Genomic DNA, 24,994 nt, shown 5'->3' on the forward strand with positions numbered 1-24,994 from the left:
TTTGGACTGTAGAAGTGTGACTCAGCATGAGGCAAGACCTGAACATTTTGGGTTGGTTCACAGCAGCCGCCAGGCAGTTCCTACAGAGGATGAACTTTGAAGTCTTAAAGCAGTTTGTTATTCTCGTCTGCATCCCTCCTTACTTCTAAAACTGCCATCCTTCATTCCCTTCATGCAAGAGAAAGGGCATTGGCTCTTGTCCAAGTGTAATAAAATTGTTTGTCTTTGTTAGAAGTGATGTCCTCTAAGCACAAAGGACAAATGACTAACGGAGTTTCGGTTTATTTTTAAGATTTGGAAGCCCCTTATTACTTTCATTCAAGAAATGTATATTATATACTTTCCATGTGCTAAGTATGCGAGTTAGGCAAATATTGCCAGAGATCCAGGCCGCAAGCCCTGGGATATGTCTTCCCTGGGTCAAAGTGCACTTTCTTTTCTACTGGTGCTGGTACTTTTACCATAGAAATGAAAAAGCTCAATGCTTGCACAGGAAGTGAATGACACCTAGACAAAATAGTTCTACAGCACTGGAGTATTTGCAAGCCAGTAGCAAAATCATTGGGGGAAATAACCACAGTTAAAATAGTTGTTCAGTAATACAGAAATGAGCCATTCCTTTCTTCATATCTTCCTTGAAGAAAGTTTCTTTTCACTTTTATTACAGAAATTGTAAATATACACAGAGTTAGAGAGAAATTGGAAAAAGCTTAATATACTCAGCATTCCACTTCAACACCTAACACTATGTGGCCAATTGCTGCCTCTCTGTTTCCACCTGCTCCCCCTCTGATTATTTTTGAAGCAATCCCAATTATCATATCATTTGACTTGTTAATGTTTCTCTAAAACGGGCGTGCAAACACTTTCTGTAAAGGGCCAGATAGTAAATTTTGCAGGCCAGACGGGCTTTGTGGCAACTGCACAGCTCTGCAGACAACACACACATGAAGGATAGTGGCTGTTTTCAGTGCAGCTCTGCATATGGACACTGACCTTTGAATTTCATATGAGTCTCATTGTCACAAAATAGTATTCCTGCTTTGTTTGTTTTTTTAAAATGATTAAAAATGTACAAACCATTTTCAGCTTTTGAGCTATACAAAACAAGTGACTGGCCGGATGGAGCCTCAGACCCCTACTCTGAAAGATAAGAGCCCTTAAAATAATAATAAACACTATGCGTGATCTGGAAAAATAATCAGTGTTCAAATTTCCTTGACTGTCTTATAACCTTATTTCTCTTAGCCATTTATTTGCATTGTGATAACAGTTAAGTTTGACATTTTGCAAGTGGACAGTGAGTGTCTTAAGTTCATCCCCTCCTTTTTGGGAGGTTTGTGGTTGTTGCTGAAACTGTGTTTATTCTATACAGTTTCCCATATTTTCAATTTTGCTTGTTGCCATTTAATGGCAGTGTCATTTAATGTGTTCTTCTGACTATTATGTTTCTTGCAATTATTTCCTTTTTGTGATGCTGCCAGCCACAGGTGACCACTCCTACATTCATTAATTTGTTAAGGGTTGCAGAATGGTTCTGTGATACCAGTCCTTCTTGGTTTAGTACTAGAATAGTCCCAGAAAGAAAAGCTCTTCCATATCAAATATGAGATACCCTAATACGGAAATAATAAAGGGAAGATGGTATAAATGCTTGATACTTTGTCTTTTTCAGCACGTTTTTTAAAAGTAAAGAGGTTTTTCACTGGCATCACCTAAAAGTGACCAAGGGGTTATTAGTAGTATTATTATTGTCACCAGCACCATGGTCTTTGTCATCACCACATTGTTGTCATTGTCATTGCCATCATTGTCATTGTCATCAACTTGTGGATTTAAATACATTTGATGTGTTTTGACCCATCACACTTATTATCTTTATCTCAGCTCAAATAAACGGGGCTTACTCAGGTGGGTGACCCCTGTCCTGGGCCATGCTAGGTGGCTTTCTTACTTTCTGGTGTGACAATATATTCCGGGCTTATGTTTTACATTTTCCACCTCAATGACCTAGAGTCAGCCATTTCTCCAGGGAGCCCTGGTTCTTGTTTAGTGGGAAGTGATCATTGGAAATTACAGTCTGAGCATAAGAGGTACTCATTACTATGCTCTTTTGTCTCTGGATCTTCCCATTGGGCAGAGCTAGGATATATACCTATACACACAGTTAAAAACATGTCCTGAGATCAATTGACAATTTTTTTTTTAAGATTTTATTATTTATTTGAGAGAGAGAGAGTGCGTGAGCACAAGCATGGGGGAGTGGCAGGCAGAGGGAGTGGGAGAAGCAGGCTCCTTGCCCAGCAGGGGAAGCCCAATATGGGACTCGATCCCAGGACTCTAGGATCATAGGATCATGACCTGAACTGAAGGCAGTGGCTCAACAAATTGAGCCACCTAGGTGCCCCATATTGACAATTCCAATTGAAATTCAGAACCACTAGGCTTTTAGCTTCCTTTATCTTGCATCTTTAGCTTCGTTCAGCTATGTTTTTCAGGAACTTTAAGGCATATTGATTGGGAAAAAGTGATGTTCTTAGCTAGCCATATTGAGGACTAGCCCCATCTTTTAGATTGTGAACGATTATGCGGGCACTGCCATCGTCCTCATATTAGAAAGTTATTATTACAGTTTTGAAGGAAACAGGGTCGATTCCTTGCCTTGCAAACCCAAATCTTTAAACTAACAGGAAATGTCAGTCAGTGTCAGGCCTCTGAGTTTCCTATGGCTGAGTTAATCTAGTCAACCGTGGGATATTTGATTTTAAGACTATAGAACTTCTAATTTCATTGGTTTCTAACAACTGCATTTATTGTGTATATCCTGTATTATTTGGATGAACGTCTCTGTAAAATGAAACAAAAGTTGGGTTAAGTAACGTCATTCAAATAGTACACATATATAATGAAATGCACTATGCCTAAATATCACCATGAGATTCTAAATTTCCAGAATCAGTTTTTTACTTGAAAATACCTGTAAGATGTTAGACATTCAAAGAATATGCACCTTTGGATATCTGCATGTTACTTTGGCTATCTGTATATTTTTTAGCCAATTTAAGTATACTTGTCAGTGTGTACTCATAGTATAGGATAATATAAGTAAGAACTTCTAGTCCTACGCTTCCAAATTGGTAAATATTTGGGTTGGCTTCATTATGGCCTAGAAATCAAAGGTCAATAGTATCTTGGTTATTAAAATTTATATATATATATATATATATATATATACACACACACACACACACATATATATAGTTTTGTATATATATTAACATAATACAATATAATATATATAAGATATATGTGATATCTATTACTACAACATAATATAATATATATATTAAATATATAATGTATATATGTCTCCAGAAGGTAGAAATGTTGAGGTAGTCGATTATTATTGGATTTAGATTATATAAAATATTTTCAACACGTTTATTCCAGGTCTTGCTGATAATTGTTGTGATCCCAGTGGTAAGAATTTCAGTCAATTTTGGGGCTCCTGGGTGGCTCGGTTGTTAAGCATCTGCCTTCAGTTCAGGTCGTAATCCCAGGGTCCTGGAATTGAGTCCCACATTGGGCTCCCTGCTCAGTGGGAAGCCTGCTTTCCCTCTCCTTCTCCTACTCTCCCTGCTTGTGTTCCATCTCTCACTGTGTCTCTCTCTGTCAAAGAAATATAATATTTAAAATTAAAAAAAGATAAAAAGGATTTCAGTTAGTTTCATCCAAATGAGTGCAATTGCAAGTGCGGTAACACAGACTACTTTCCCTATTGAATAAATAAAGGTTCAGTTCATCCCCAGCCATCTGGCTCAGGAAAGGTGACTGGCCAGTATCTCCTCCAGGCTTGTACACTCAGAGAAACTTCAAAATGCCCAGGATTGACTAATTTGATCCAAGTGCTGCTAACATCCCAGACCTCAATTTCTCTCAATCATTGCTCTGATTATGGCGAAACTATTTCCAAAAGACTTAATATGTATCTTTTTGATGGTAAATTACTGCTCATTTAGAAGTTCTACAGTCAGTCCCTTGCATAAAGAAGATTATAAGTCTAATTTAAATGACTATCAGTACCTTTTTTCCTAGCATGCTCAAACTGAAATACATGCATGTTTAAAGACACTCTTGCTTTTGTACAAAGCCATATTTAACCCACTAAGATCATTTCCTCTCAGACATGGCCATTATGGTTTTTTATTAAGTTAACAAAAGATGGGCAAGCAATTTCTTTAACAACCCTGGACATTCAGGTGCCAGGTTGTGCCTCAGGTACAGGTCTTTGTTCCTGACAGGCATGTCCTGGGCTCTCTTTCACCGTGAACTCTGATATTCTAAAGAACAATCTGGATGCCCGTCCTTGGCGATGCCACATTGTCCTGCTGTAAGCGTTTGAGAACATGGAGCACCAGTCCTTGGCAGGGCTGCCTCTCCCTAAAAGTGAGAATTAAGAGAAAACTGGCCAACAGATTCACTGTCTCTACGCAGTGTACATTTTCATTGCTTTGTTTTGCCAGAAGAACAGAAAGTATCCCATAGGCTCTGAGATGATCAGAAGTACCAGAGGTTCTGAACATATTGTCCTATCTGTCACCCGTGTCATGGGGAAAGACACACAAGGAAAGGAGTCACGTGCCTTTTCATGCCTCCCTGAATCAGAGAAAAGGGACTGCTATTCCCCATTCTTCCCTGTTTAATTCTGACATGAGGAAGCCTAGCTGTGAACCAAAAGACATCTTAAAAATCAACTTGTTCAGTCACCCATTCAATGCCTAAATCCCTTTAATAGTGCTACCAACCTTTCCTTGGATGTCCCAGGCATGGTTTTTGTGCTAGAAATATTATAACAATTAAGAACCTGGCAAAGATCCCTGCCTCTGGGGGACTCGTATTCTGGTAGGGGGTGAAGAGAATGACCCTTATCTCTGTGGGACTTATATTCTGGTAAGGGGTGAAGATAATAACCCTAATAAGTAAGCTATGTCCTATGTTAGCGAGTGTTCAGTAGCATTAATAGGAGTCGTTGGGCAGGACACAGGGCATCAGCAGGCCGTGCAGGAGAGGTTTCAGTTTTAAATCTGGGGACTGGGTAGGCCTCCTTGAGTATACATGGGTGATGAAGATAAGTCAGGGAGGGCCTCCAGGAGGAGGAAGACAGGCACCTGGAGAGTAGCCTGCCTGGGTAAGAAAGTGACAGCTCAGAGCCCGGTGTGGCTAGAGCCCAGGCATCCTGCAGACTTGTGGGGTCATGGAAGAGTGTGGAGGTGGGCAGAACTGGTTGTGTACATTCTTAGAGGTCACTCTTATTTCCAAGTCTGAACGTGGAAGTTCTCCACATCTAATGTAGTAGCAAAACCTGCCCACTTTTGTAATCCGTTTGGTGACAACACTTCACCTGGAACTTCATGGCCTGTTTTTCCTCCTTAGAGTCATAGTCACATGTTTTAATGCAGAAATATCAATGTCCTTGGTGACGTGGTGCTGACCCAGACTTCCTTGGGATGTCACATAATATACCAAATAGAAACCCTTTTAAAATTAAAAATAAATCTGAATTCTGAACCACATTTTACCCAAAGAGTTTCAGATAAGGGATAGAGCCCCATGGCCATGACATTCAAGTGCTGTTCCTATTTTTCATGTCTGGTCTTTGAGTTTCGGAAGATAATTGTCCTTTCTTCTCCCTCTCAAGTCCTCTATTTCCAGGTGTTTACCAGCTTTTACCTGTAGTGATGAGTGCTGCACATTCACATGAGGTCCTCTTCATGTTCCGCTGAACAAGCCTATTTCTCATATGCTCCTCGGAAAACAGGGACCCCCAGAATAGAAGGCTGTCTTCTGGGGGGCACCGCCTCCCCAGATACTCTATTTCTATTAATATAACTGAAAACTGAATTAGGTTTGAAAAAAATCCACTTCACAAAACTTCTTATACCCTTACGTGATGAAGGTGCTTCTAAGGTTGCCAATGATCCACTGGTAGAGTCCAGGGAGTACGGGATTGATTTACATTTATTTTGACTGATATTTATCTCATTAATTTAAATTTGTTATTAGGCTTTGCAGATATCTTTTCTTTTATCCCACTTTACACATTCATGCGCTGGTTAGTTGTCACCTGTACATATGACAGACACAACTACGACTTTCAGCGACATTAATAGTCATGTTGGAGGAGTCAAGGGCATAACCTTTGCCAAGGCTTCAGAAACCTGCTTCAACATCCATGCTGACAAGCAGCCATAGACGCTGGTCGTTCATAGTCTTCTAGTCCACCCAGCCTTCCTGGTATGTGTCCCACATTGCTCTCCTCTTGTCCATGGAGATATCACAGGTGATGCTGCCTGGTGTCCTGCCAACAGCTGGAAACTCTCCATCCTCCTCCTTTCTAGCAACCCAAGAAGTCAGATTTGACACTAACCAGGTGAGGGGTGAGCACTTTCTCCTCCTCCCTATACCCCCCATTATCTGAGGACATCTTCCCATGTGTCCTCCATCAACCCTATTGTGGATTCCTTCTTCATGCATGCTATCAGTCACTGAGCTAACGCAGAACCTAAAGTCACTGTTGGACCTGACGGGTTTTTTTCAGCTTCAGGAAACAAAGAGACTATTATTAAAGTATCAGTGTCAGAACTTAAAAGGAAATGGATCAACATTGTCCAAGAAGTGGGTCTTTCCTCCCTGTGAGTTAGGACTTTGTCTCAAGTTCAGGCTTTTGGTCTGCTCTCATCTCTGTGTCTCTGTCTGCCGCAGTCCTCGCCATCTTTGAGCCCTTCCTCTGCCGTGCTCCCTCTCCCTTCTGTCGCCTCACCCAACTTCTCTCCACTGCTTTTTGACTTTCTGTGTTTGTGCTACAACAGTTCTCCCTTATTCATGGGTCCAGTTACCCGTGGTCAACCGCGTCCCTTCGTCCCATCACGTAGGCAGTTTCTCATCTCACAGCATCACTGGAGGGGTGAGTACAGTACAATAAGTTATTTTGAGAGACCACATTCACATAACTTTTACTACAGTATATTGTTGCAGTTGTGCTGTGTTATCCGTCATTGTTGTTTATCTCTTACTGTGCCAAATTTACAAGCCAAACCCTATGATAGGTGTGTACGTGTGTGTAGGAGAAGAATAGTATTTTTAGGGTTCAATACTATCCATGGTTTCAGGCATGCACTGGGGTGTTGGAACACATCTCCTGCAGTTAAGGGGAGATGACTGAATTCCCCCCTTTTCTCCTTTGTCACTTTTCCCTCTTTCTCTTATTCTTTCAGTCTTTACACCTTTTTCTCCTGTTTCTCTCCTGCCTCGTTTAGGCTTATAATTTGTTCTCTGCTCATTTTGTTCACGTCATGTGATGCCTCGATGTTCTCCAGTCTTCAGGCAACTGTTCTACATGCATTTTCAAAGTGGGATTTGTCTGCCTGTATAAAATTACTGGCCATACCACAAACTTAAATGATATGCATCAACCTTAGTGATTTATCTTCTAGATAGTTAAATAATACCATGAGTCCCTAATTCTAAATATACATTTTAGTAGTGCTGCATGCTCTTCAGTTCAATTATCTTAAGCACACTTAATCTTATTTAGTTTGGTTTATCTATTCCATTTTTAGAAATAGCCCCTTATGGCTATTGAAGATGTGAATTTCAAGGAATAGCCTTGTCTTGTGGGAGGAGGTCAGTGTAGACTGCATCTCAGAAAATTACAGGGAATTTATCCTTCTTGAAAATATTAAAATGGCTATTTTTTATATTTAAAAAAGTTTCTACAGTAAACATTAGATTTTAAAAATCCATTTTTTTATTTTTATTTATTTTTTAAATTTCTTTTCAGTGTTCCAGAATTCATTGTTTATGCACTTCTCTTTTTATTGTCCTTAAGAATATATTTTGTGTGGGTTTGCTCTGAGCCGGATGTACCTGGTGGCTTGTGGACACCTATGACACTCGGCCATCTGGACTGTGAGTTAGCTCCCCCTTAGCTGGTTGAATAAAGCTCTCCTCTCTTGCTTTCCTCTTCTGCCTCTGCTTGGACATATCAGGTCTGCTTTGCATCCCTCCTTCCATTCTCCATTCAGCTCACCAAGTACATTTTACCTTTTTTTTTTTTTTGCAATCATTTTTAACCTGCACTCCAGATTATTTTAGCGCAGTATTCGAATAAAGGTGCAAAAGCTAGAGTTTATGCGGTTGATCTATAGTAGGTAGTAATGACTTAGCACGCATAACGTGAAGTTTACCAATTTGACCGTGTCCAAAAGCACAATTTAATGGTTAAGAACATTCACAGTGTTAGGTAACCACTACCACTATTTATTTCCAAAACTTTTCTATCACCTGAAACAAAACCAATAAAAAATAACTCCCATTCCCTCTCCTCCCACTCTTAGTAACCTTCATTCTACTTTCTGTCTTGATGAATTTGCTCATTCTAGATACCACAAATGAGTAGAATCATACCATTGTTGTCCATAGTGACTGGTTTATTTCACCTAACGTAATGTGGTCAAGGTTTATCCATGTCATGGCATGTATCTGAACTTCCTTCCTTTTTAAAGCTGAATGATATCCCATTGCCTGTATAGGCCATCTTTCGTTTAACCATTCATCCATCAATGGACACTTAGGTTGTTGTCTGCCTTTTGGCTCTTGCAAATAATGCTGCTGTGAACATTGGTGTACAAGTGTGTGTTTGAGTACCTGTTCTCAATTCTTTTGGGTTATATCCAGGAGTAGAATCCCTGAGTGATATGATAATTCTGTTTAACTTTTTGAGGTCTTGCCAGACTGTTTTCCACAGTGACTTCATCATTTTATAATCCCACCAGCAATGTACAGGGTTCCCATTTCTCTATGTCCTCGACAACTTGTTATTTTTAATTTTTAATTTTTTTTTGGATGATAGCTATCCTACTGGATGTAAAGTGGTATTTCATTGTGGTTTTGATATGTATTTCCCTGTTGACCAAAGATGTTGAGCATCTTTTCATATACTCATCAGCCATCTGTATATCTTCTTTGGGGGAAATGTCTTTTTAATTTCTTTGCCCATTAAAAAAAATTGAGTCTAGTCGACACATGTTACATTAGTTCCAGGTGTACAACATAGTGATTTAACTACTCTATACTTTATGCTGTGCTCACCACAAGTATACCTACCATCTGTGACCCTACAACACTATCCCAGTATCAATGACTATATTCCCTATGGTGTGACTTGTATTCCCATGACTTACTCATTCCATGACTGGAAGGCTGTATCTCCCACTCCCCTTCACCCATTTTGCCCCCTCCCTTTCTCCTTCTCTGACAGCCGTCAATTTTTTCTTTGTATTTGCAGGTCTGATTCTGCCATTTGTTCATTTAGTCATTGTTTTGTTTTTTAGATTTCATACATGAATGAAATCGTATGGTATTTGTCTTTCTCTGTCTGACTTACTTCACTTAGCATACGTCCTCCAAGTCCAGCCATGTTGTCACAAATGCTTGGATTGTTTCTTTCTTGTTTTTGTTGTTGGTTGAAGGACTTCTTTATATATTCAAGATCTTAATCCCAATCATACATATGATCTGTGAATATTTTCTCCCACTCTCCATTGTTTTAATCTCTTTGATGTACAAAGTTTTTAATTTTGATAATTTTTTTTTCTATTGTTGCCTGTGATTTTGGTATTTAAGAAATCAGTTCTGAATCTAACATCATGAAGATTTCCCCCTATGTTTTTCTTCTAAGATACTTACAGTTTTAGATCTTAATTTTAGATATTTGTTGTATTTTGAGTTCATTTTTATATGCAGCGAAAGATAAGGGTCCAACTTTATTCTTTTGCCTGGATGTCCAGTTTTCCCAACATCAGTTGCTGAAAAGACTGTCATTTCCCCATTGAGTGGTCTGGGAACCCTTGTCAAAAATCCACTGACCACATGTGTTTATTTCTGGGCACTCTATTCCATTGGCGTGTGTCTGTCCTTATGCTAGTGTCATGCTGTACTTTTGACTACTATAGCTTTGAGGCAAGTGTTGAAGTTGAGAAGTATGTCTTTCAACTTTGCTCTTTTGTTTTGTCTACAGTGATGACCTGTGAATACAACTTTTGCTAGCCCTTAAGACCTAAACCTATCTCAAAGATTTGCTTATAGCTCTGACAAATCAGGATGCAGGACTACTGTGTATCTTTGAAAAACAACAGGCTTTTTCATTATCCTGATGGTCTCTGTATTAGTGTCCTATTGCTTGTTTAACAAATTACCAGAGATGTAATGGCTTTACTACTTTGTAGTTCTAGAGGCCAGAAGTCCTCAATAAGGTGACTGCAAGCCTGGTTCCTCCTGGAAAGCATAGGGGAGAATCTGTTCCTTACCTTTTGTAGTTTGTTAGAGACCTCCTTCATTTCTTGACTCATGATCCCTTCCTCCATTTTCAAACCACATCACTCCAGCCTTTGTTTCTGTGGTCACATTTCCTTCTTCTGCATTTGACCCTCCTACCTTCTTCCTCCCTTGTAATTACATTGGGCCCATCTGGATAACTTAGTATTCAAGGATACTGGGATAATTGTTTCATCTCCTCATCTCCATTCTTATTTTAATCACATCTGCAAACTTCCTTTTGCTATGCACAGGGAGCATATTCTCAAGTTCTGAGAATTAGGCAGGAGACATCTTTAGGGACTCTTATTTTGCCTGCCCCAGTCATGATGATGGGGCAATGTTGCTGGTTGAGGATGTGCAGAACCTCTCAAATAATTTTCCATATTGGTCTTCCTTGTAAATAAAGACTAATTATCCAGTTTTAGGACCTAGAGTATATATCTATTAATTTAGCAACTTTATATTTCTGTGTTCTACCTATGGAACATTTTTTCCACTGGGGCTGTGATTTTTAGAGTGAGCAAATATTTATTGAGTCTTATTTCTGGTGCACCCATGTACACCAAATGAATAAGATCTGTTTCTTTACTTTGAAGATACCCTAGTCTACAAAAGGGAAGATATGACTACAGTATAACATACTTTTTGGCTATTTTATTTCCTGAACATCTTCAGAATCCTTATTTTTAGAATCTTTATCTTCCTCTCTCTCATCCCTCTTTTTGTCATTTGTTGATTTCTTAAAAAGAAAAAAATTACCAATCTCCCTTGACCTCAGTTGGGATCCCACATTTTTCCCTTCAGTCTGTTACTGTACCCATAGATATGTTCATGTCACCCCTTTACCTAAAATCCTTCCATTCCTGGCATCGGGATAAACTATAATCCTCAATATGTCATATCCCTTGGTGTGGCCCTATTGTGCTTATCTTTCTAGCCTCATCACCGGCCATTCTAGGCATGCTTTGTTCTAGTTGCATGGAATTGGTTGTACTTCCTACATTGTTCATGCTCTCTTGGCTCTTGACTTTTGCAAAGCTCTTCTCACTTACTAGGTTCCATTTCTCCTCCTTCCCTGCCTGAGAAACTCCTGTGCATTCTCCAGCCTGGCCTCCAGTAGTGCTTTCTAGAAGGCTGACCCAACCCTCACATCCCTCTCCAGTGTGGTCCCTTTTTTCTGGGATTGCTGGGTTATGCAGTTTATTGCTCTATACTATATAACCATTGCCTTACTTGGCTGTTTTTCTCACCAGATTGTAAATTCAGTGAGGTAAGGGATCTTTTAATTCCATTCCCCCTGTATACAGTGCCTGCCTCCTAAGGGATTTTTACTAAGTGTTGGTGAAATGAATGCTTGGATGCATGTATCTTGGAATGATTTAATGCAAAATGACCTGCAGATTTGAGTAAGATCGATGAGCAGGTATGAAATTAAGCTAAAATGATTATTAGTTAGCACTTGGTTTCTCTTTCCTATATACTATCTCTCTTGAAGAAACTGAATCTAATTTTCTGTGTGATTCAGTGCGTGGGATTCAAAAAACAAGCCCCAGTCCTGAGAATTGATAGACTAGAGTTGTGTGGAATTGTTAGTTTGAAGCTGTTTATTTTAAAAAATAGATCTCTGGCATGGAGACAATACCTAGGAAGGAATCCTCCTCTCAATGTACGTATAAATCCAAAACAGAGGTTTTTTTAAACTTGAGTGCCCTCACCGCAGTCTTGAATCGTTGTGAGTAATCAATAAATGAGTATTTCCAAATTCTTTGGAAGAAGCATTCTTTTGAAATAGACTTATTCTAGCAGAAAAATATTATAGGATTACTAGAGAAGTATATTCTTACAAGATTCATGCCACAAGTGAGTAAATAAATAAGTAGATAGCCTTTTTTTGGTTGCCATGATTAATAAAACAAATACAAATATGAAATATGCCTTTCTTTAGGGCTTAACTTTTTTTTTTTTTTCTCCGAACTTGGAGATTAGATTTGTTTTGCTTTGGGTTTCGTTTGGAAAAAGACAAACTGCGTTTTATAGAGTTAGTAGATCTGAGGTTACTCCCGATGGTAGAATTGGATTGTTTATTTGCGAGGAAGGTTGGGAGACTGAACGCATGGACCATAGAGAGGAACGCCGTCCCCCGTTGCATTAATGAAGGATGCCAGATTGATTCCATTTTGTTTTGCTTGCCTAACTCCTTGGTGTGCTCTTGTCAGAGCAAATTTGGGGGATTCAGTAAAAACAGGGACAGATGTGTAAGACACGTAAGATATCTATGGGACCCCACACTCTGATTTGTAACTTCTTAAGCTATTAACCCAGCCGCTGTGACAGAAAGCACTGCAGGGGATGTTGGTGGAACTCTTCTTCCCCACTCCTGATGTTTCCTTCCCTGCGGCAGGAACTGTACCAGTGCAGCACTCTGCTGCCTTTTCTTTGCCCACGCAGGAGCTGCCTGGGAAGGAAGCTGTGAGCATGCACAGCCCAGCTCCTTCTTTGGGAGCTAACCCCCTGTAGGAGCCCTGTTCTTCCATCCTGTGAGTTTTACAGCAGCACCCAACATGTGGGAGGCCTTAGTGCTTTTCTAAGGTGGCCTGTGGCTGGGTGGGTGAGTCTGTTTAATTCTGTGCTTCAGTCTTAGCAAGCCCATTGTCACTGCGTCTCAGCTACGTCCTCTACTACCAGATTCACAGGTCATAAAAGCTGTACCTTAACAGCCTGTCCACCTTTCTCCTTGACCTCGTCACTCACTTGGTCCACAGTTGGGGTGGGGATGTGTGGTGCGACTCAGTAAGCCAGTGTCTGTGTTTATATCTTTAAATTCTCACACCTGGCCTGCAGGTGAGCTGTATCACACTTCTTGTTGCCAATGAGGGAAGGGAGGCTCTAGGAAGGTAAATCATTTTGAAGCTGGCTTTGGCACCCTGGTCGGTCTGACTCCAAATCCATGTCCATTAGGGCACACCGCCAAAGAAAAAAATCACAGACGAAAGCTTTTAAAAGACATTGCGTAATATAAATCACTGAGTAATATAGATGAGTTTTATTATGTGTAGCTTAGCATTTTCATACTCCTACATAAAAACACTTTCACGGAGCCTGCAAGTCACTGAATACACAGGTGCTTCCTTCCCTCCCTGGTTCCACTGGCTGCCTTCATTTCATCCAAAGCTTTCAGTTCTCTCTAACTATCTCAGGCTTCCTGCCGGTTTCCTCTGGCTAGATAGAATACTCCTTCTCTCCCACCCTCTCCCTTTGCCTGGTTAGCTCCTCGTTGGCCTTCAGATCTCAGCTCACTTCCTCAAACTGACCTCCCATAGCCTCCATATCTGAAGATGGTGATTTCTGCCAGCCATCTGATCGGTCCCTTTACCACCCTGGCCATCACTTGTCATTCTGTATTCATTTCCAGCCTATACATCCCACGAACTAAAGTGCTGTGGGTACCATAACCGCTCTTCTGTCATTCTGCACTATGATCCTAGTGTCTTTTTTTTTTTAAAGATTTTATTTATTTATTTGACAGATAGAGATCACAAGTAGGCAGAGAGGCAGGCAGAGAGAGAGAGAGAGAGAGGAGGAAGCAGGCTCCCTGCTGAGCAGAGATCCCGATGCGGGGCTCGATCCCAGGACCCTGGGATCATGACCTGAGCCAAAGGCAGAGGCTTTAACCCACTGAGCCACCCAGGCGCCCCTGAGCCTAGTGTCTTAACACAGTTTGTAGCACCTGGTTGGCACCCAAAATGGATTCTGAGTGAACAAGTGGACGGAAAGCTTGGCGTCACGCATTAGTTGTGAGGTCTGTGGCCACTGTTTTTTATTCAATGCTTGCAAATGACGTATTAAAGGTAGCCTCTTTCCTGGGAATTGTAATTAAGGACTGAAATCTATAGCTTTCTTATGAGACCCTAAATTATAAGAAGCATAGAATGGATTTCTAAGGCTACATAACTCAAGACGGACTTCATGTGTTGAGGATGGTATAAGACGAAGGTACCGCAGGGAGGTGAACCTGCTTTCTGTGGGATGGGGGAGAAACTTTTCTTGTAGCATTTTACCATCAGGTACTATTAAGCATCTCCTTGGTTTTTGTATCCTGAAACACATCATAAAGCTTAGAAGAGTGCATCAGACCTGTTCAGTAAGGAATATGTTAATACCTACTTATGTTTTTAACGTAATTCTTAATATTTATTTTTTCATAGATAAAAAAAGGTCGGCAGTAGGGTAGCATGTGAATTAATTTTGTTTCCTAGCCAAGCATCAAAACATAAGGTAAAGTGGTATGAAAATACCAAATGGTAATCGTTTGGGAGTCAAATAAAGAATTTTTCCATATGCATTTTTCTACTCCTGGTGAGCTCACTTCACATAATTAATATCTTGAAGGGGCCAAGTCAAGATGGTTCTGCACACTTAATTTTGCATTCCTCAATCTTGAAAGTGTTGATCGTGGCAGGATTTCAGTTTCATGACCAGCTGTTTCCCTAGAACTAGTGCCCCTGGGTAATAAACAATGGAACCCACATCCACATGCAAAGAACTCAGATACTGTGCCATCAAGCATCTCACTGGTTCAATATGATGGCTGATATTGTCTCTTTTTGTCTCCCCTACCCCCGTTTCTGCAGGGCATTGATGGGCGCGATGCTCCCCTCAAGGAAATAAAGGTGACCAGTTCCCGGCGATTCATAGCTTCTTTTAATGTCGTGAACACAACAAAACGAGACGCTGGGAAGTACCGCTGCATGATTCGCACCGAAGGAGGGGTTGGAATATCAAACTATGCAGAATTGGTAGTTAAAGGTATTTAACATATTTTTATACCCCCTAAATAGTCCATTAAAATAGACATGTCAGATGGCCGTGAGTTCATTATTTGTTTAAAGCTCAAACTTATCCTTGTCTGTTTCTGAACAGTAGCTTGGTGACAGCCTATCTTGATGGATTGCATTTTAAGTACAAATTTTGCACGTGAGCGATATTTCTGAAAAATGTATTTTATTTATGTTGGTTTATTTGCAAGCAAAAGCCCTGAATGTGCTCTTGGCAAGTTCTTCTGCCAACTCTGTACACAGCGATTACAACCTATAAATTCTTTTAAGGAATGAATTTTTTTTTTTTTTTTTTTTACTGATAGAAAATCACTTAAAATGCAAATATTCACCAGCCAGGGTGTTTATGATAGCAGGGTGGTTCATAAAATGAAGCAATGCCAGTATAAAAATGCTCAGTCATATCACACAAGCCATATTGATAATACTGAGTTAACATTCATAATGTCGCAGTTAGGTTCCATTACTATATTTTGCATGACTGAAAAATTGAGTCATTATATTCAGGGAGGTGGTGTGTGAGGGGAAAAAAAATAAAAAGAGGATAAATAAGTTTCCATTGCTGGTCTAATGCCTTTTTTTCTTTTTTCTTTTTTTGTGGGCTAAGGAGTTTATGGTATTAAACTGCTAGGGCAATTCTCGGTCCCAGACAGAATGATTTGAACTTCTGGATACACTGTGAGGCATTTTTAGATAATTTGTGGTAGACCATTGCTGTTTTATCCTAGGAGAACAGAATGATGCCCATTTTTGAATTTTTTCCCCATTGCATTTGTTAAATATGAAACATAAAGCTGATCTCTTTTGGATCAATTCTTCCTTGTATCAGCAAATTTCTCTGTGTAAGCTGTTTTAACGACTGCGGGGTTCAAACCCCGAACTAGCTATGTGGGCATGGGCCAGGGGCTTGCCTCCTCTGTGCTTTCCTCAAGTATACAATAAACAGTAATAATGTCACCTTCCCTGTGGGGTGATTAGGAAGGTCAAGTGCAAAAAGTAGATGAATGGCACTTAGAACAGTATGCATAGTAAGCCACCGGCACATGTCAGGGCTATGCTGGAGGGCGAGGTGATCCTTACCCCCTGCTTCTGGGCATCAGTGAACTTCATTTAGGAATGCTTGTCACTGCCCTCTTTCCGGATTTTAAAACCTAAATGCCCGCCCAGCTTTTCTTCCCTCCCTGCACCACACCCACATTAAATGAAAATCTCTGGGGACGCAGCCTCTCTTATAAAATCTATAGGTGACTTTGGTATATGCTTCTGTTGTGAAATCCCTGCTGCCAATATCGGTCACTCCTGACTTAAGAGAGAAATGTTTATTGGTGAGCCTTCCCCCAAGCAGGAAGGACTGATGTTGTGCATTTTGAAATATCTACCCCGCTAATATATTTTGTCACAGCAGATTCTTAGGAATTTTAGTTTGTGGTGAAACTTTAGCTGGTCTGGCTAAGATTTGAGATTACGTTTAACAGCCATAAGAAAACTAATTGTTCACAGTAACGCCTATCCTAGTCTGCAGAAGGCTCTCTGAGAGGCGAGGTGTCACTATGTAGAATACAGACACCAGGGACGCCTGGGTGGCTCAGTTGGTTAATCGTCTGCCTTGGGATCAAGTCATGATCCCAGCATCCTGGGATTGAGTCCCACATCGGGCTCCCTGCTTAGCGGGGAGCCTGTTTCTCCCTCTTCCAGATACTTCCTCTGCTTATGCTCTCTCTCTATCTCTCTGACAAATAAATAAATAAAATCTTAAAAGAAAGAAAGAAAGAAAGGAAGGAAGAAAACAGACAGCATTTACCAACAAATCCAGTAAAGCAGCAGCCTCAGTGTTCCATGGCTGAGTTCTTTATTATCATTATTAGTACTTAATGTTCCTCCCGGCTCAGTTCTCTGTGATTGTGTTCCATTTTCTGACTGATAGTCGCTCCAGCGTTTCACTGTGACCAGCCCTGTTCTTGAGGCATCGTGCTTCATTATCAGTATAATGTAAATCTCGTAACCTTGCTCAGAATGGCCTCTGTGCATAAGTTCATTTGTTGGATGGCATAAGTCAATCATAAATTGCTAGTCTCCCAGAACAAACGTGAGCACAAAGAATGAATGGGTTGTTATTCACATTTATACAGCCCATTTTCCTGTCTTAGGATGGCATAGTGGTAGCTTGGCTCCTTGTGATTAAAATAAAAATGTCCAGGCACCTCTTTTCATTGCTGCACACAACCAAAGCCAGGGACAGCTGGCTTGCAGTTGTGGCTCAAATCTGAAATTTGACTTTTCTTCCACTTATAATTTTATGGCCGTATTTTTCATATGTTTTATATTTTAAAGAGAGAGAACATGCTGAATTGTACTAGCATGTTATGCTTCATAAAGTATTACCTTGACATAAAGATACATAATTACCTTATACATAAAGTAGACATTACCTTACACATAAAGATAATTACTTTAAAATATGCAGTGACACTTTTGAGGCAACTTGTATAGAATTTAACTCTTTTTTATATGCATGTAATATGTGGAGTGTTGATGTTCTAAAAAATGGGAAAACCAGAGTCTAGAGAGCTTGTAATTTTCTTAAGGTCACATCCTGATTTGGTACCAGCCCCTCCAAAGGAAACCCATGTCATTTAGTAACTGTCACTCCTATATTATTTATGTCTACCACACTTTTGCTAATAGGGGACATAAAAAATATTTATACAATCTCCACAATTTGTGTCTATATGCATGTGTATCAGTATCATTTAATTATGTGAGGTATGTATTAGGCATTCGCATATGTTTATCATTAGATACATGTTTATATATCTGTATGTGTATAAATTCTTTCATTGCTGGCTTGGTTTAAAACTACAGTTGAGGGGTGCCTGGGTGGCTCAGTGGTTTAAAGCCTCTGCCTTCGGCTCAGGGCATGATCCCAGGGTCCTGGGATCGAGCCCTGCATCGGGCTCTCTGCTCAGCAGGGAGCCTGCTTCCCCTCTTCTCTCTCTGCCTGCCTCTCTGCCTACTTGTGATCTCTGTCTGTCAAATAAATAAATAAAATTAATTTAAAAAATAAAAATAAAATTACAGTTGAGCCTTGAATAGCATAAGAGTTGGAGGCACCAACCCCTGCGTAACTGAAAATCCACATATAGCTTTTGGCTCCCCAGAAACTTAACTAATAACCTGTTGCTGACCAGAACCCTTACCAATAACATAAGCAGTCTATTAACACACATTTTGTATGTGTGTCATATACTATATTCTTACAGTAACCTAGAGAAAAGAAAATGTTACTAATAAAATCACGAAGGAGAGAAAATATGTTTACAACACTGCAAAAAATCCATGTATAAGTGGGCTCATGCAGTTCAAACCGTGTTGCCCAAGGGTCAACTGTACTTTAATTGTGAACTTGCACTTTCGTTAGAATCATATATTTTAAATTGCTTACTGTCATTTAGTATAGGTGGACTTCCTTCCTTCTCCTCTTCCGTTCTTCACTTTGGGAATTATTCAAAATTTAAATATTGACTTATTCTCGTACGGAATCTTCCAGCAACCTAAAAGTCCCTTGGAAAGTCTAGCGCAATTATTCCAGCTTCCAGTGGGACCTTTCATTTGATTTCACATATTTGACACTTTTCTTCATGGGAAATTAATAGAGAAACTATACTCAGGTCAAGCAAGCATTAAAATCATGTCTGTGTTAGGATACTAGCAACAGTATCCTAAATGAATTGGTGTGCTCACTAACCTTTGTGGCCTTGCCCCTGAGTTGTATTTTGAATGGCAGCCCAGCAACCCTTGCCAGCATTTGCAACTTCAAAGTAATTAACCGCTCTTTCAGCCTGGCTCCATGACTGCCTTAGGATATACTATAAAAGGCCCATTTCATGTCTCGGTTCAAGGAATCGCCTAATGATATAAATTGATGTTAAATCATGATGAGTTGAGTAAGAACTGTTTAAAGAAATGAAGAGCCAGCACAAAGTTGTCGTTTTTGAACCGTAAGAGCAATATTTTAGTAAGTCTCCATGAATCCTGTAGTCTTGGAACTACAATTTAGCCTTCAGTGTCTATGTTGACGCAGTCTGAGGAGGTTTCCCAGCTATTTTTGAAAGTCAGTAAGATTCATCGCACCTTGATTACAGAAAAAGAACAAAGACACCTCCACCCAACAAAGAGAACTGTTGTTATTAGCATCTTAGTCTAGGGATCCACTGGGTAACATCCCAAGGGCCAAGGTCAGTTGATCCTAGCTGCGATGAGATCCCTGTCAGCAGGAAACAGGACCCTGAGCAGTTGGCTGTGTCCACTGTGGGGCTGACAGAATTTACAATATGCAAGCCAGCCTATGCCCATAATGGAACATAGCAGGCTTTGTTTTGTGTGCATTCAAATGTGCTAACCGAGGAGTTGAAACATACACACAGACACACACACACACACTCACCCAAAAAGACACAAACCACCTGTGGAAACATGCTTGAAAAAATCAGAGAGGGAGGCAAACCATAAGAGATGCTGAGCTCTAGGAAACAACCTGAGGGTTGCTGGAGGGGAAGTGGGGGGGATGGGCTAACTGGGTGATGGGCATTAAGGAGGATGCTTGATGGGATGAGCAGCTGATGAATCACTAAACTCTACTCTGAAACTAAAAAAAAATAAAAAATAAAAATCACCAGATCTTACTTACATTTTTTTTTTCCTCAGATGGAGATTCATGAAGGTAGAAATACACTATTTTATACAGTTTTCTCCCTTCCCGGTATCATGTACCATGACACTGGGCATATAAGATGCCCTCACTTGGTGCCTGGCAAAGCTATTCAACCAACACCTCACTGATAGATTGGGAATACTATTTAAAACATGATTGTCTATTTCTCCCTCCTCAGACAATGATGCAGAAAAGGAGTCCATCTCAGGTTTTAAACAATGAAAGAGATTTTCTCGGGTTTGAAGAGTATTTGCTATTGATTGCTTGGAATTTTACCAAGCTGGGCCTGGCTTGCACTTTCCTTTAGAGCTTTTCTTCCTACTCGCTGCTTTCGTAAGACTCATTACTATAGGCTCCTTGAACAGAAGCAGTGGTAGGCTTTCTTATCCAAATATTTACTTCTGTGGCTGAATGAGTCCACTGTGGTGGGGCTCTTGGGGGGCAAGAAGTCATCCTGGAAATGCGTTTAGGATGAGAGAAACTTTAAACTCAGCCATGTTTTAAAATTGATGAAATCTGGAAAAATAAATATAAGGAAACTGAATTTAATGAGATAGGTAACTAGCACCTTTGATGATTTCAAAGATCTTCTCAATAAGGATCTTGGCAATAGAGTGCCTCGCGGAGCTTAAGTACTACCACTGAGAAAGCTTTAGCAAGTTACTTTTGAGCGGGGGAGATCCTTTGAGTCTGAGAAAAATGAGTTGTGTCCTAAAACAAACTGGGGGTATCCCTACTTGATTGAGCAAGCTTGGGTTTTAAAGATGGTTTTTTTTTTCACAAATCTGAACACGGGGAAAGACTTCACCAGTATGATTTTTCTTAATCACCTAAACAAAACCATTCTCATCACTTCATTCCTGACATATTCACAGCTTCTTTATTTTAATAATTGATGTACATTCAGCTGGTTTAAAACTGAAGGGCAGCGTGTCTGAAAGATGGCTCTCTGATCTGCCTTCCAGAGCCCCCTGTTCCCATCGCCCCACCTCAACTTGCCTCCGTGGGGGCAACCTACCTTTGGATTCAACTCAACGCCAACTCCATCAACGGGGACGGGCCCATTGTCGCCCGAGAGGTGGAGTACTGCACAGCGAGTGGGAGCTGGAACGACCGGCAGCCGGTGGATTCCACGAGTTACAAAATCGGGCACCTCGACCCGGATACAGAGTACGAGATCAGTGTGCTGCTCACCAGGCCGGGGGAGGGCGGCACTGGGTCTCCTGGGCCAGCTCTCAGAACCAGGACAAAGTGTGCCGGTGAGTGAGGGACACCTGGGACTAGTCGCTACTGTCTTTCTGGTGTTGACTTGCAGCATTGTGTTTCTCAGGTGGTTAATACGCTTCCCCAGCTCCGTCAGCATCCTCTGTGGGAACAAATAATTCCCTTCACCTCTGAGCGGTAGCCTGACAGCAGCCTGTGGACTTGGCGACCTCAAAGCTTGGTATCTACGGGCAACCTCCACTTCTTTTTACCCTATTTTTTATTTATACTTTTCTGTGAGTGTCATCTAGTTTGTGTAGGAATTCTCCCTACATTTGACAGAAACTGTCTCCTTCAGTGATGTCTGCGCTTAGGTCAGATCCTCTCACCCTGGTCCCCTTGTTTTATGTTCACCGTTGATGTGCTTTTAGCCTGGAGGGGCATTGGAATAACAGTCTAACTCAGAGATAGCTTTAAAGCTGTGCTTTTATTGATGGATATTTAATGGGGGGGCTGCTTGCCAATGACATGGGGCCCATTTGTAAACTAAGCCAGGGTGATTTGTGGGCTGTATGCAGTCTTCAAGTTGAGATTATAAATTTCTAATTGACTATGCTGAACCCGGTCCACAGCTTAAATAAAGTAGGGTTGATGTAGCACCTTGCAAAAATCAAAACCTGAAGAAAGCTCCCATGAAAGGTGTTAGCGCTGTTTCTGTGTGGCTACTTTCTGCTAGGGAAGTAGAGAGAAATGATATATTGGGACACTCCAGTGTTCTTTCCTCGGTGACGTGAAGGATCTCTGTATTGAATGGTGGGCTGAGGTGAGGTGGTTCAGTAAATTTGTATGGAATTAACTGATTCTTCAGGTAACGTTATGTAAGTAGACCCAACCATATGTGTCATTTATTTTTTTTAAGTTTTGAAAGTTCTCAGAGAACAGTCTTCCCCTCACCAGGAGGAGAAATGATGATAATAGGTTGTATACTGCTTCTGCATGATCAACACTCGTAGGCAAATTCTGTGCTTGTGTTGTTGTTGTTGTTGAATTTCATTAGAAGAGGGAGCAGCTCTCTTCTGGGGGTTCATGATGGGCCAGTTCTAGCCAACCCTATGTCTTTTTCCCAGATCCACCACCAGGTGTGGGATTTCTGGAATAAACTGCAGCTCTGGACAGGCCCTTCACAAAACCTGGGCCGGCAGGTCCAAGGAGAAAGGAGTTTGAAAGTGCTTTCTCTTCCTCAGGTTTCCAAATGATGTCATCTCCCCTATCTCTTTAGTGGAATAAAACTGCCCTTCTTTTTTTGTGAAATAATTTCTTATATGATCCTATCATCTGTTACAGGGCAAACAGTAGCAATGTTTAACACCAGATATATCATTTCACAGTAGAGTCCTCCCTTTCGAACCTGTTATTGATTTGGTAACTGCCTTGTGAAGGCTCCCAGGCAGTTGCTGACACCCCCTTATTATGAGTGGGGACATGGGAGCCCGCGGGACCTTCTGTCCTCCAAGCATTCTCCATGAGCAGTACATTTAGTGCTATTTCACTTCAGTGTGATTTTAAGGAATCCTATTTTGGGCACAGCAATATATAGTCTCCCTCGCTGTCCAAAAAAGGGTTAGAATTCCATTGTCTAGACTGGAGAGAGGATGCCATCTGTTTCATTCTCATCATTAACAACCCCGCCTACTTAATGTTTCCAGTCCTGTTCTCCCTTACAGATTTTGTCTTATCTCTTGGTTTTCTGCCTGTGTATTTCAGCTACTGACACAACTGTTACATACATTTCCCCTGAATAGAATGCTTGAATTTTTTTATTGCTGCTTGATGTGTACGTACATATACAACTTTCAAAGAGACAACATACCTTTTATCCTAGACTGTCAGTACTTTTAAAGAAATTAAAACCAATTCTGAATTGACATTTGCATACCAACACTATGCCTTCAAAAGTGTTCAACCTCATGTAAGCGAGGGAGCCTGATGACAAAGCGTGCTTTTTTCAGTGTTTGCAACCCGAGGTTGATAGAATTCCTGGAGTGTCATGTGCCGACCTTGAACATTGTTGAAACAGCTATAGTTGGGCAAGTCAGTCTTAGAAAGTAGGAGTGTGTTAGGTCGGAGAGTCAGAGCTAGAAATAAAGAGGGGGGACATCGGAGGTGGGTGAGGAAAGTGAAGTCAAATTTCTCTTTACTGTATGAAAAAAAAAATAGTTTCACCCTTCCTTGACCTGAGGCTCTTTAGAAAATGTGAAGATAAGACTGATGAACACAGTGAGCAGTAGAACATGGTGGAAGGCAGGACTGAGGTACAAAGAAGGACACCGGTGCCGCAGACTGGAGACTAAAAAATGCAGGATGGTCCCCACTGTAACTTGGATGGTTTGTGAGCATTTGGGGCTCACAGAGAGCAGCAAGTCATGGAGGTTATAAGCTGGGAGGGCCTCTAGGCATTCTGAAAAGTAGTTGGAAATTGTCGTTGGCCAAGCTTGATCAGTGGATGAGTCTGATAGGGTGATGGGTAGTAGGAATAATTACACATTCATCCTTATGGTTTAAAATCCAATAGTACTACTATGGAACTAGAGTAATAAAATTTAGCAGCAACATACATAAAAAAAGATGGAGAATTTGGCTTAAATGCATATAAATCTACTGTACGATCCATATCACTCTGTACTGTTATTTTCTTACCACTATCCCACCCCACCCCCCCACACAAAGCCTACTATAATCTTAGGTTGCATTAAGAAAGCCAAACACCCATGATGGAGAAGGTGATAGTCTTATTGTACTAGGGCTAATCAACCTCCCTACAATTATCACACTGATTTCTGCTCCCTGTATTTTATTAAGAGAGCACAAAATGGCCTATGCTCTAGGGATAGCATCTAGGTTAGGAAAGGTTCTGGAACCTTGCTCCACCAATGAGGAACGATGGAAAGAATTTAGAAGGGTGATGGGGAAGAACAGAGGGTCTGTACAAATTTGACAAGAGCTGAATCATGAGTAGTGAGTTTCCAGTGGCTGACCCATTCAAGTAGAACCCGACATTGTAGAAGGTGATTTCTATATTCAGAAGAGGATTGAACTGGGTGACCCTGCAGATGTTTTCAACATGAAGATTCTCTGATTCATGCGTTGTTCTCTTTCTAAAGAGATGATCCATTGTATGTTATTACCCTGAAAGTCTGAGCAAAAAGGGGGGCACTAGTGAGTTTTTAATACTGCTAACCAGATTAAATTTGAAGAAATGACTCTTATTTTGAGATACGGTGCCTGGTTTTTGTGTTAAACTATCCCTTTTATGAAATGATGATGCTAGAGGGTATTAGAGCCAAGAATGTGGGCTCTGGACCTTGCTGCCAGAGACTGAGTTCTGGCTCTGCCCGGAGCTATACATGGTACCATGGGAACACTGATGACATTCCCTTGGCTTCCACTGCCTTATCTATAGAACAGGGCTGATGATCAAAATATAGATCTCCTATTGTGGCCATGAAACTCTAAGGAGCCTGTGTGTGTACGGCACCTAGAACAGAACCTGACATAGAGCAAATGGTCAATAAAAGTTAACTGCCATTAAAAAAAAAAAAAATCTTTTAACATTTTCAGTCAAAATAATTGGATGTTAGCAACCTGATTTCATTGCCCTAGATGTGTTACAAATATTACTTATCTGGTAAATTGAGAATCCAAGGACCAGTTTTATAGCACGGGCTCACAGAATTCTGTGCAGTGGAACACTGCATTCGTGACACACGCCATTCTCTTATTTCTTCTATTAAATCTGTTTCTTTTGGACAAGCTCTCCGTTTCCATTTCTGTGCTGTACCAGTGAGACCTGTCCTATTGTGTTTTGGTG

The 24,994-nt window shown here is 40.7% G+C and overlaps 1 protein-coding gene across 1 annotated transcript in view; it reads left to right on the forward strand.

The window, feature by feature from the left end:
• The window catches only part of PTPRM (protein tyrosine phosphatase receptor type M), a 777,217-nt gene that overhangs the window by 353,798 nt on the left and 398,425 nt on the right, over nucleotides 1–24,994 (forward strand). The window contains 2 exon segments of the mRNA XM_080821527.1: nucleotides 15,009–15,183; nucleotides 20,889–21,182. Coding sequence (XP_080677653.1) covers nucleotides 15,009–15,183; nucleotides 20,889–21,182 — 469 coding nt within the window.

The sequence above is a fragment of the Martes martes genome (assembly GCF_963455335.1).
Source record: "Martes martes genome assembly, chromosome: 13".
Taxonomy (NCBI): domain Eukaryota; kingdom Metazoa; phylum Chordata; class Mammalia; order Carnivora; family Mustelidae; genus Martes; species Martes martes.